Genomic DNA, 12,148 nt, shown 5'->3' on the forward strand with positions numbered 1-12,148 from the left:
GTTGGTAGGGGAAAATGAAACATCAAACTAGAAGTTGAAACTAAATTGGATAGGGAGTGAAGAGAAAGATTAGGAGAAAGTAGCAGAAAATAGAGGTGTGAAAATGAAAGCAAATATCAGTACAAATAGAGGCAGACAGTTACACTGGAAAATCTGCATTATTAACAAAAACAGTGATAAATGGAAGCTGCAGTTTTTACTTTAGTATGCATTAGATCAATTTTTTTCAATATCCTCTTGGGATTTCCTGAAAATCAAAATATAAGTTACACTTTGGCAGTGTTCTTGGATGACAGAAGAGGTGATTTATCTGATCTGATTTCTAATGTTTAGTCCATTACCATGATTACTATTTTTTCCAAGTTATTATGGAAGAGATTGCATTCCTTCAATTCAAAACAAGTGAAAATAGTTTGTATTGTTGAGTGGAACTTTGACAAACTTCCATAGATGTATGGTGGAGAATATACTGACTGGCTGCATCATACCCTGGTATGGAAACACCCAATGCCTTTGAATGCAAAATCCTACAAAAAGTAGTGGATATTGCCCAGTCCATCAAGGGTAAAGACCTCTCCACCATTGAGTACATTTATACGGAGTGTTGTCACAGGAAAATAGCATTCATCATCAGGGACCACCACCACCACCACCCAGCTCATGCTCTCTTCTCACTGTCATCAGCAGGAAGGTACGTGATCCTCAGGACTTGCCACCACCAGGTTCAAGAGCAGTTATTACCCCTTCAGCCATCAGCCTTCTGAATCAGAGATGATAATCTCATTTGCCCCGTCACTGAACTATTCCCGCATCCTGTGGATTCACTTTCAAGAACAAGGGGTCACAGTTTGAGGATAAAGGGAAGCCTTGTAGGACCGAGATGAGGAAAAACTTCTTCACACAGAGAGTGGTGAATCTGTGGAATTCTCTGCCACAGGAAACAGTTGAGGCCAGTTCTTCGGCTATATTTAAGAGGGAGTTAGATATTGCCCTTGTGGCTAAAGGGATCGGGGGTACGGAGGGAAGGCTGGTACAGGGTTCTGAGTTGGATGATCAGCCATGATCATACTGAATGGCGGTGCAGGCTCGAAGGGCCGAATGGCCTACTCCTGCACCTATTTTCTATGTTTCAAGGACTCTTGATCTTATGTTCTTGATATTTACTTGCTTATTTGGTATTATTATTTCTTCTTCCTTTTTGTGTTTGCATAGATCGCTGTCTTTTGCACACTGGTTGTCTGCCACTGGTGCAGTTTTTCATTGGTTCTATTATGGTTATTGGATTTATTGAGTATGCCTGCAACAAAATGAATCTAAGTTTGTATATTGTGACATATATGTCATTTGATAATAAATTTACTTTCAACTTTGAATCTTTAGGCAAACCACTGCACATTTGGTAATATACCCAAAACCATTTACACTTTAAAATTCATCGACCTATGAAATGCTTTTAGATCTTTGCAAAAATGTGAAAGTAGTGTCTTTTGGGACTTACTGACATCTTTGTGTTCCTGAGTTTGTCAGAAATCTAATTATTTTGAATGCATGAGTAACCTTGTCGACCAGACTTTTGATAAGTCGTCACTTTTTCTCTCCTTTGCAGGACTGCCTGGGTTCAAAAGATTAAAGCAGCTTCAGAACAGTTTATAGAAACAGAGAAAGGAAAACGTGAAAAAGCTTATCAAGGTATAAATAACAAGTATTTACATTTACATCATATAATCCACATCCCTGTTTAAATCTTTCTGTCATTATTTACTCCTCAATCAAGAATTAATCTTACATTACCATCCAGAGTTATTGTGCCGTAAAATCAATGGGACAAATCCTAGTGGGCCGGAGTCAGCTGTTATCATTGGAATCTCGGCTTCATTGGATGTTAAATAATAATAATACTTTGTTGATCCCGAGTGGGAACCTCTTTGGTTACAGCAGCCACAGTTTTAAAAAAACAACTTAGCAGTGGGCAGACTTAACTAATAATAACATACATAGTAATAATATATACAAAAATAATGTATCAATGTGCAATAATAATGTACTAAATAATAAAGCAGAGGCTATTGTACTGTGATGTGTGTTCTCCTGTTGCACAGAGATGAACTGTTGTAAATGCTTATTGCATTTGGTAGGAAAGATTTTCTCTAATGATCCTTGTGACAGCGCAGCTGAATGAGTTTGTTCGAAAAGCTGCTGCACTGCTAATTCAGTAGGTCATGGAGAGGATGTGCCAGATTGTCTATAATGGATAACAGTTTGTTTAGTGACTTCCAGTCCACCACTAAGGTTGTAGCCAAGGACAGATCCAGCCTTTTTGATGAGTTTATTAGTCTTTTTGCATCACCAGCACCGATGCTACTCCCCGAACATAAAGCAGCAAAGAAAACTGCACTCGCTACAACAGACTGGTAAAAGATCTCCAACATCCTGCTGCACACATTGAAGGATCTTAGCTTTCTTAGAAAATAGAGTCTGCTCATCCCCTTCTTGGAAACAGCCTTGGTGTTGGTTTTTCAGTCAAGTCTGTTGTCGAGGTGAATACCCAAGCAGTTGTACTCCTCCACCACTACAACCTCTCAGAATGTATATAGTACTCATCACAGCCTTCTTCCTCTCAAAATCAATCACCATCTCTCTGGTTTTGGCCACGTTCAGGAGCAGGTGATTCCTCCCACACCACTCCACAAACTTGTCCACCAGGTCCCCTGTACTCCAGCACCTACCCACCTCTGATACACCCAACCACTGCAGAGTCGTCAAAGAACTTCTTCAAGTGGCAAGACTGGGAGGAAGTCAAAGACTTATTGAGTAACAAATGGCTCTGTATGTGTCACCATGCTCTGCTAGTGGACAGGAAGCCCCAGCAGCTGATCCTGTTCTTAATGGGATCTCTCACTGTAATGGTGGAAGCATTCTATTTCCATTCATACTCCAGGTCAGACTGGTGTAGAATTGACAATCCCACTGATTTCACTGCAAATTCCAGCCTCACTCTCTGAGTGCAAAGCAGAAGTAAAGTAATTTAGCAAAGTTTTTTTTTGTAATTTATTTTTTTATTGAATTTCATCATCAAACATTTCCATAAGGTGTATTTCAGATGTTTTATTTATTTCTGTCTTTAACTGACCACAATTTTTTTTTAAATTGATCATTTATTTCATTTTAATAGTTTTTAAATATCTGATTTGACATTTTTAAAACTGTCAAAAATGGTAGACAGCTTTTACAAGGGGTAAAAGTCTACCCTGGCTCTGCCATCTGTGTAAATTCTGTCAGGGTGTTCCTGGATCAGGGGCCTTTGCCTCCACTTCCTGAGGCGCTGTGGCTGCTGTCATCCTGTCACCTCATCACCCCATCACCTGCAAAGGGTGAGCAAGTTTGGCCTTCCGCTTCTGGATTAAGTGAGGGTGGGCAAGTGGGGCAGAGTTGCCTCCTCCTCAGTGAGGGAGCTTGTGGTATTAATTTGGACGTCTGCTTGCTGTACGGATGAGATTAAATTCCATGTTGTGAAGCATAGGACATTCCAATACTTTGTAATCTTCACTAGTGAATTAAACCGCAGATGGATATTCATCTTTATTCTACCTCCCCGGCTACGCCTACAAGACCAACACTCGTGAAAACTCTTTCTACAGACCTTGGGTTTTTTTTGTCTTGTAGCACGTTCACAGAAGACGAGTGGAATTGGACGGCTTTTGGTGAGCATTATTGAGGCGACCGAACTGAAACCCTGCCGAGCAAATGGTAAGTGACCTGAAAACTGAAAAATATTTCAGCTCAGCTCAGATAGTGTTTTAAACTGCTTTCTGCTAATAAATAATAACATTCATCTGAATTTAAGAAGTTCTGTGTTTCAGTTTTAGCTTTATTGCATTATAATCTCTGTTCCAGTCTGTGGTTCATTTCTGCTACAAATGATTAACATAATGAACATATAAATATGATAAACACACTGGCATTGATTACAATTTCAATTATTTGGTTTGATAGATTATAATTTGAAACGTTAACAATGCATACTGTAGGAAATTTGCTCTTGGTTTCAATTCTGTCTAATTTAAGTCAGTGGAGAGCTTTTATAGCCGAGTTACAACCGGGCACATTAACTTAAAATGTAATGTCCTGATTTCCTGACAACATGGATCAGGTCTGCTCTGGCTGTCAGAGTATTTCCATTGTTCCAATGATTTTCTTTGTGTCCTGTTGTCCCACATTCCCATCAACTTCCTTTCACCCTCCCAGACTCTAGACTGTCCTACTCACCTACACAAGGGCAATTTATAGTAACCACTTTAACCTGCCTAGCCACGTGTCTTTAGAACATGGGGGAACCTGGGGCACCAAAAGGAAACGCACATAGTCACAGGGAGAGGGGTAAGTTCCACAAAGACGGCACTTGAAGTTTAGGATTAGGCCTTGATCCTGGTGCTGTGGGGCAGCAGTTCTACTTTCACCACTGTGCCACCCTTAAAACCTAAGCATGTCATCACCCAAACCAGGTACAATTCCACTGGAAAAGAGAAAATCAAGGGTAGAAGGAACTTTGTCCATATAGGTCACAAATGATAACCATTTTGCACTTACAGACACAGTGATTATTTTAATGGTTACTGTGAGAAAGAAGCAGTGAAGACCCTAGGTTCAGGAACAGTTATTAACCCTCAACCATCAAGCTCCTGAAGCAATATAGTCAAATTCACTCACCTCTACACTGAACTGATTCCTCAACCTAGGAATTCACTTGCAAGGACTCTACAACTCATGTTCTCAATATTATTTATTTAGTTATCTCTTGCAATTAGTTCCAACACCTACAAAAACTGGAAGAATCTTGGTAATTGCTTTCGTGAACATATTGAATTTCAAGATAGAGGTGAGGTCCAATAGAAAGGCGTAATGTGTTTTTCAAGACATATAAACTGGAATTGTGAAGCATCAGCTAAGTAGTTCTGTATACAAGTGATACAAGTCTAAGTTCTCAAATATGCCACAAAACAATGATGAAAAAGACAACAGAATTACTAAAAATGCTATTATATTGTGGCTCAGGGGAAAAGTAATATTTTAAGAGTTTGAAAAGATGCTTAACGAAAATTCATCCAAGTATTGCTAATATACTTTCTTAAGCTCTGATAAATCATTCATCATCCCAAGCAGTAGGCTACATGCTTCGCCTAATCAGCTTTCTGAATAAATTGAACAGGGCAAGATCATACACAAGTTTCTGGTCAGTTCTGGTCGCCTCACTACAGGAAGGATGTGGAAACCATAGAAAGGGTGCAGAGGAGATTTACAAGGATGTTACCTGGTTTGGAGGGCATGCGTTATGAGAATAGGTTGAGTGAACTCGGCCTTTTCTCCTTGGAGTGACGTAAGGTGAAGGGTGACCTGTTAGAGGTGTATAAGATGATGAGAGGCATTGATTGTGTGGATAGCCAGAGGCACCAGGCTGAAATGTCTAACACGAGAGGGCACAGGTTTAAGATGCTTTGAAGTAGGTACAGAGGAGATGTCAGGGGTAAGTTATTTACACAGAGGGTGGAATGGACTGCTGGCGACCGTGGTGGAGTTGGATATGATAGGATCGTTTAAGAGACCTCGATAGGTATACGGAGCTTAGAAAAATAGAGGGCTACAGGTAACCCTAGGTAAATTCTAAGGTAAGGACACGTGCGGCCCAGCTTTGTGGGCCGGAGGGCCTGTATTGTGCTGTAGGCTTTCTATGTTTCTAAATACTCAATATAGAAACTTATTAAGGGGCCACTTGGAAAGATTTCCTGTAAATAAAGGGATCTCCTGATTAACTTGGAAAAGATGAATAAAAGGTGAATATTTTATACAATAGATTACTTAAAAATCTTGTTTGTCCCTGTCATTACCAGGAAAGAGCAATCCTTACTGTGAAGTCACCATGGGATCCCAATGTTACACGACTAGAACTCTGTCAGACACTTTGAACCCAAAGTGGAACTTTAACTGCCAGTTTTTTATCAAGGACCTTTACCAGGATGTATTGTGTATCACAGTCTTTGAAAGAGATCAATTTTCACCCGATGGTAAGAGTTCTTGTAATGACTATCTATTTTTTCCAGCAAGAAAGAAAGACCGGCGTCCATACAATAAATTACGAATATTAAATAGTTTCTAACAAGTCTCAATAAACACAAATTTTAATGAGGACATAGCAATTATTCTGAAAAAAATTGAAGTATTTTATAGAAACATTAAAAGAATGGATATTCTTAAGAAGACACTTCACTAGTTCTTTGAAATTTGAATTCCTCTTAAAACGCAATAGTGATAAAACCTTGCACACATTTTTGAATTGGAATTGCCCAATTCTCAAAAAAAAACAATATGTGATCTTTCCTATGGAACTTAATTTGGTTTTTATTTCCAATCCCAATACATTCATATTTCCACCACTTAAAGCCAACAACTAGGTTTTGAGTTTTTGTCAGTTATTTACAGACAACAGAGTTTAATAGTATATTGTAAAATTTATTATAATAACATATAAACAAATATAATAAAATGTGTTTTTAGTGATATTTGTGCTGATTAACATGATTTAAATTGTATGCATTTCCAGATAAGATTGGTAACTGTCAATTTCTTAAACGTAGCAGTAATGGATCAATATTTTTTAAATGATTAACTGAGACAGACATTGTATGCCAGATGTATTGAGCAGACTGCACAGCATCGAGTGAGTGAGTGAGAGAGAGAGAGAGAGAAAGAAGAAAAAGAGAAAAAAAGCTGGAGGAATTCAACAACTCAACATAAAAACCATAGAAAAACTACAGCACAGAAACAGGCCTTTTGGCCCTTCTTGGCTGTGCCGAACCATTTTCTTCCTAGTCCCACTGACCTGCACACGGACCATATCCCTCCATACACCTCCCATCCATGCATCTGTCCAATTTATTCTTAAATGTTAAAAAAGAACCCGCATTTACCACCTCATCTAGCAGCTCATTCCATACTCCCACCACTCTCTGTGTGAAAAGCTCCCCCCAATGTTCCCTTTAAACTTTTCCCCCCTCACCCTTAACCCATGTCCTCTGGTTTTTTTTCTTCCCCTTGTCTCAGTGGAAAAAGCCTGCTTGCATTCACTCTATCTATACCCATCATAATTTTATATACCTCTATCAAATCTCCCCTCATTCTTCTACGCTCCAGGGAATAAAGTCCTAACCTTTTCAACCTTTCTCTGTAACTGAGTTTCTCAAGTCCCGGCAACATCCTTGTAAACCTTCTCTGCACTCTTTCAACATTATTTATATCCTTCCTGTAACTTGGTGACCAAAACTGAACACAATACTCCAGATTCGGCCTCACCAATGCCTTATACAACCTCGTCATAACATTCCAGCTCTTATACTCAATACTTTGATTATTAAAGGCCAATGTACCAAAAGCTCTCCTTATGACCCTATCTACCTGTGACGACACTTTTAGGGAATTTTGTATCTGTATTCCCAGGTCCCTCTGTTCTACTACACTCCTCAGTGCCTTACCATTTACCCTGTACATGAGAGGCAGTATCTATGGAAAGGAATAAAGAGTCAACAATTCAGGCCAAGACACTCCAGAATTTTGTATATGTGACTCTGGATTACCAACAACTGAGGAATCTCTTGCGTATAGAAAGAGAATGTTATCGTTTCAAACCAGTGATGTGAAAAACCATCAACCCAACAGTTAAATTATTTACAAACATGTTCTAGTTTTTCTTCTTCTATTGACTTTAGCGAAGTTGGAAGTTAACCTCCCATTTAATTATAGGCATTATTCAAATTCTTTGGATGAACAAAGCATTTAAATATAGTTCATTATTTTTATAGTCACCTTGGACTTACAGCACTTATTGATGTTGAGGATGGCGCCAATAAGTAGAAACTCTGCGTGCAACTCAGATAGGAATCATCAAATATTCACCTTTAGGACTACTACAGCTGAAATCCAGAGTCATAGCCATGGGAACTGTATTAAGCAACATGATTTTAAGATGTTTAAAAAATCTATTGATCCTCAATATCGACAGACCCTGGATGTCAGACTCAGGTGATGAATGCAGTTCCCCTTTAAGAAAATGGAGGTGTACTAAGGTTCAGGTATGATTAAAGGCAGAGGCTTTAGACTGCCACTCCTGACTACCCAGCTGGTGAATGTACAGTCTCTGGAAAATAAAATTGAAGACCTCAGAGCAAGATTGCAGTACCAGAGGGATATCAGGAACTGCTATGTACTTTGCTTCATGGAACCATGGCTTACTCCAGCTATTTCAGACGTAGTGCTGCAGCCTGATGGTTTCATGATTCTCCACAAAGACTGGATAGTTCAGTCTTTTAAAGATAGAGGAGGGGAAGCATGTTTCATGATTAACTACTTCATCATCATTTATATGACAGTTCTATCTCAGTCCTGTTCACCCAACCTGGAACATCCCGCAATCAAGAGTTGTCTATTTATACTTTATACTTTATTGTCACCAAACAATTGGTACTAGAACGTACAATCATCACAGCGATATTTGATTCTGCGCCTCACACTCCCTGGATTACAAATATTAAATATTAAAAATATTGAAAATAGTTAAAATTAGTAAATATTAAAACATTTTAATTATAAATCATAAATAGAAAATAGAAAATAGAAAAATGGGAAGTAAGGTAGTGCAAAAAAACCGAGAGGCGGTCCGGATATTTGGTGGGTACAGTCCAGATCCGGGTCAGGATCCGTTCAGCAGTCTTATCACAGTTGGAAAGAAGCTGTTTCCAGATCTGGCCATACGAGTCTTCAAGCTCCTGAACCTTCTCCCAGAGGGAAGAGGGACGAAAACTGTGTTGGCTGGGTGGGTCGTGTCCTTGATTATCCTGGCAGCACTGCTCGGACAGCGTGCGGTGTAAAGTGAATCCACGGACGGAAGATTGGTTTGTGTGACGTGCTGCGCTGTGTTCACGATCTTCTGCAGCTTCTTCCGGTCTTGGACAGAACAACTTCCATACCAGGTTGTGATGCACCCTAGAAGACTGCTTTCTACGGTGCATCTATAAAAATTAGTGAGAGTTTTAGGGGACAGGCCAAATTTCTTTAGTTTTTCTCAGGAAGTAAAAGTGCTGGTGGGCCTTCTTGGCAGTGAACTCTGCTTGGTTGGACCAAGTCAGGTCATTTGTAATATTGACCCCGAGGAACTTAAAGCTTTTGACCTGTTCCACTTGTGCACCAGCGTTCTAAATTGGGTTGTGCGTCCGCTACTCCTTCGGAAGTCAACAACCAATTCCTTCGTCTTGCTGACGTTGAGAGATAGGTTATTGTCTTCGCACCATGCCACCAGGTTCTTAATTTCCTCTCTGTACTCAAACTCATCATTACCCGAGAAACGGCCTACAGTTGTTGTGTCATCAGCAAACTTATACATTGAGTTTGATGGAAACTTGGCTACACAAGTTATTTTATCTGACAAAGGAGTTTATCGCAATCATCCTGGTAGGTGTGTACATTCCACCTCAGGCCAACGTCAGGCAGGCACTGAAGGAGCTGAGCACCATGATTAGAGTCATGAAACAGCGTACCCTGATGCCTTCCCTATTATTCTGTGGGTTTTCAACTAGGCCAGCTTGTAGAAGTCTATGGAGAACCTATCATCTGTGGAATCAGAGTAACCAACACACTTGACCATTGTCATGCCACCAAAAAGAACACTTAGCATGCTATCCCATGCCTGCATTTTAGAAAGTCCAATCACCTGGCTGTACTTCTGCTGGCATATAGGCAGAGAATAAAGACCACCAGTGGTGAGGACCAAGAAGGTATGGTCCAGGAAGGTGGAGACGTGCCTACAGAACTGCTTTGATTCAGTGGACTGGAGAATGTTCAGGGATTTATCTTCAGATCTGAATGAATATGTCATAATTGTCACTGACTTCATTAAGACCTGTGTGGATGAGTATGTGCCTCTGAGAACATATTGGATATACCCAAACCGAAAGCTATGGGTGAACCAGGAGATTCGTAGTATGCTGAGGGCTAGACGTGTGATATTTAAGACTGGTGATCCAGAACTAAACAAGAAGTCCAGGCACAACCTATGAAAGTGTATTTAAAGGGCAAAAGTGCTATTAAATTGATGATAAAAGAAGGAATCGGAGGCATGTCAGCTCTGGTAGGGTTGGCGGGCCATTACTTCCTACAAGGTGAAACCTGGCATCATGAAAGGCTTCACTCCCAGATAAGCTAAACTCCTTTAGTGCCTACTTTGAAAGGGAGAGTAAAACCACACCTGTGCAGATCCCAACAGCATCTGATGACCTTGTGATCTCTGTCTGGAAGCCAATATCGTAACTTCTTTCATGGTGGTGAACTCAAGGCATCAAGTGCAGATGGTGTACCTGGCAGAGCACCGAAAACCTGTGCCAACCATCTGGCGGGAGTTTTCAAAGATATCTTCAATCTCTCTCTGTTGCAGTCAGAGGTTTCCACTTGTTTCAATCCTGACTAAGCAAGGAGATGCACCCATTGCAATTTGCCAATGGCCACAATAGGTCTATAGCAGATGCAGTCTCTCTGGTTCTCCGCCTTGTATCACCTGGATAATAGTTTACATCAAGCTGCTGTTTATTGACTACATCTCATGATCAATGCAATCGTATCCTCAGTTCTAATCAACAAGCTCCAAAACCCGGTCCTCCATACCTCCCTCTGCAACTGGATCCTTGACTTCCTAGAAGTAACACCTCCACCTCACTGACAGTCAACGCTGGCGCACCTCAAGGATGAGTGCTTAGCCCACAGCTCTTTCTGTACATCCATGGCTGTGTGGCTAGGCATAGCTCAAACACAATCTGTAAATTTGCTGACGACACAACTGTTGTTAGGAGAATTTAAGATGGTGACAAGGAGGCATACAGAAGTGGGATAGATCAACTGGTTGAATGGTGCCGCAGCAACAACTTTGCACTCGATGTCGTAAGACCAAGGAATTAATTGTGGACTTCAGGAAGGGGAAGTTAAGGGAAGATACACCAGTCTTCATTGAGGGAAGAGCAATGGAAAGGGTGAGCAGTTTCATCTTCCTGGGTGTCAACATCTCTGAAGACCTATCCCGGGCCTAACATGTTGAAGCAATTACAAAGAAGGCATGACTGTGGCTGTATTTCACTAGGAGTTTTAGGAGACTTGGTATGTCATCGTAGACGCTCACAAACTTCTACCGTGGAGAGCATACTGACTGGATGCATCATGGCCTGATATGAAGAGGCCTCTGCACAAGATCGGAAAAAAGCTGCAGGAAGTTGCAAATTCAGCCAGCTCCATCATGGGCACTAGCCTTCCCAGCATCAAGAACATCTTCAAAAAGGTGGCATCTGTCATTAAGGACTCCATCACCCAGGACATTCCCTCTTCTCATTGCTACTGTCAAGGAGGAGGTGCAGGGGCCTGAAGACACAACTCAACAGTTTAGGAACAGCTCCTTCCCCACTGCCATGAGATTTCTGAATGGACAATGAACCAATGTACACTATCTCACTTTTTTTCTTTTTCCTGCTCTCTTTTTATATTAGTTATTTAATTATTTTTAAAAATTTATATTATTGTAACATAGTTTATTTTGTATTGCAGTGTACTGCTGCCGCAGAGCAATGTATTTCATGACATATGCCAGTGATATTAAACCCGATTCTGATTCTTGGGTGTCATTTCAATGAATTAACAAGTTTTAACTAGGTATAATGTGTCTTCTGAAACTACTTGTTTTACTTTAAGCCTGTTACTGTACTTTAGTGACATGCATTTTACGGTGTGTATGGACATCAGGAAGCATTCTTAATAAGTTATAAAACAAAATTAGAACTCCCTGATAGTTCTCGAAATAGATTGTAGAATTTAACCACACAACGTATGTTTTATTCTGGTTCTCAAGTGAGCTATGATGGTAGCTAGTGTGGTGTAGTTGGCCTTAGTGCCTCTTGGTTATTGTTAGGAAAGCAGTGAGGATTTTTGTTCTTCATTATCCAGTGACATCTGCTGAAAGATTTTAGATTAGATTAGATTCAACTTTATTGTCATTGTGCCGAGTACAGATACAAAACCAATGAAATGCAGTTAGCGTCTAACCAGAAATGCAAAGAATAGTGTTATT

General features: G+C 40.2%; 1 protein-coding gene across 8 annotated transcripts in view; it reads left to right on the forward strand.

The window, feature by feature from the left end:
- Positions 1–12,148, forward strand: part of itsn2b (intersectin 2b) — a 224,996-nt gene that overhangs the window by 208,211 nt on the left and 4,637 nt on the right. For all 8 annotated transcript variants that reach the window (XM_063035010.1, XM_063035019.1, XM_063035026.1 and 5 more), the window contains 3 exons: positions 1,607–1,689; positions 3,664–3,747; positions 5,886–6,059. In XM_063035010.1, the coding sequence (XP_062891080.1) occupies positions 1,607–1,689; positions 3,664–3,747; positions 5,886–6,059 (341 nt within the window). The remainder of the gene's footprint in view (positions 1–1,606; positions 1,690–3,663; positions 3,748–5,885; positions 6,060–12,148) is intronic.

This window comes from Mobula hypostoma, chromosome 2, assembly GCF_963921235.1.
Source record: "Mobula hypostoma chromosome 2, sMobHyp1.1, whole genome shotgun sequence".
In the NCBI taxonomy this organism is placed as follows: domain Eukaryota; kingdom Metazoa; phylum Chordata; class Chondrichthyes; order Myliobatiformes; family Myliobatidae; genus Mobula; species Mobula hypostoma.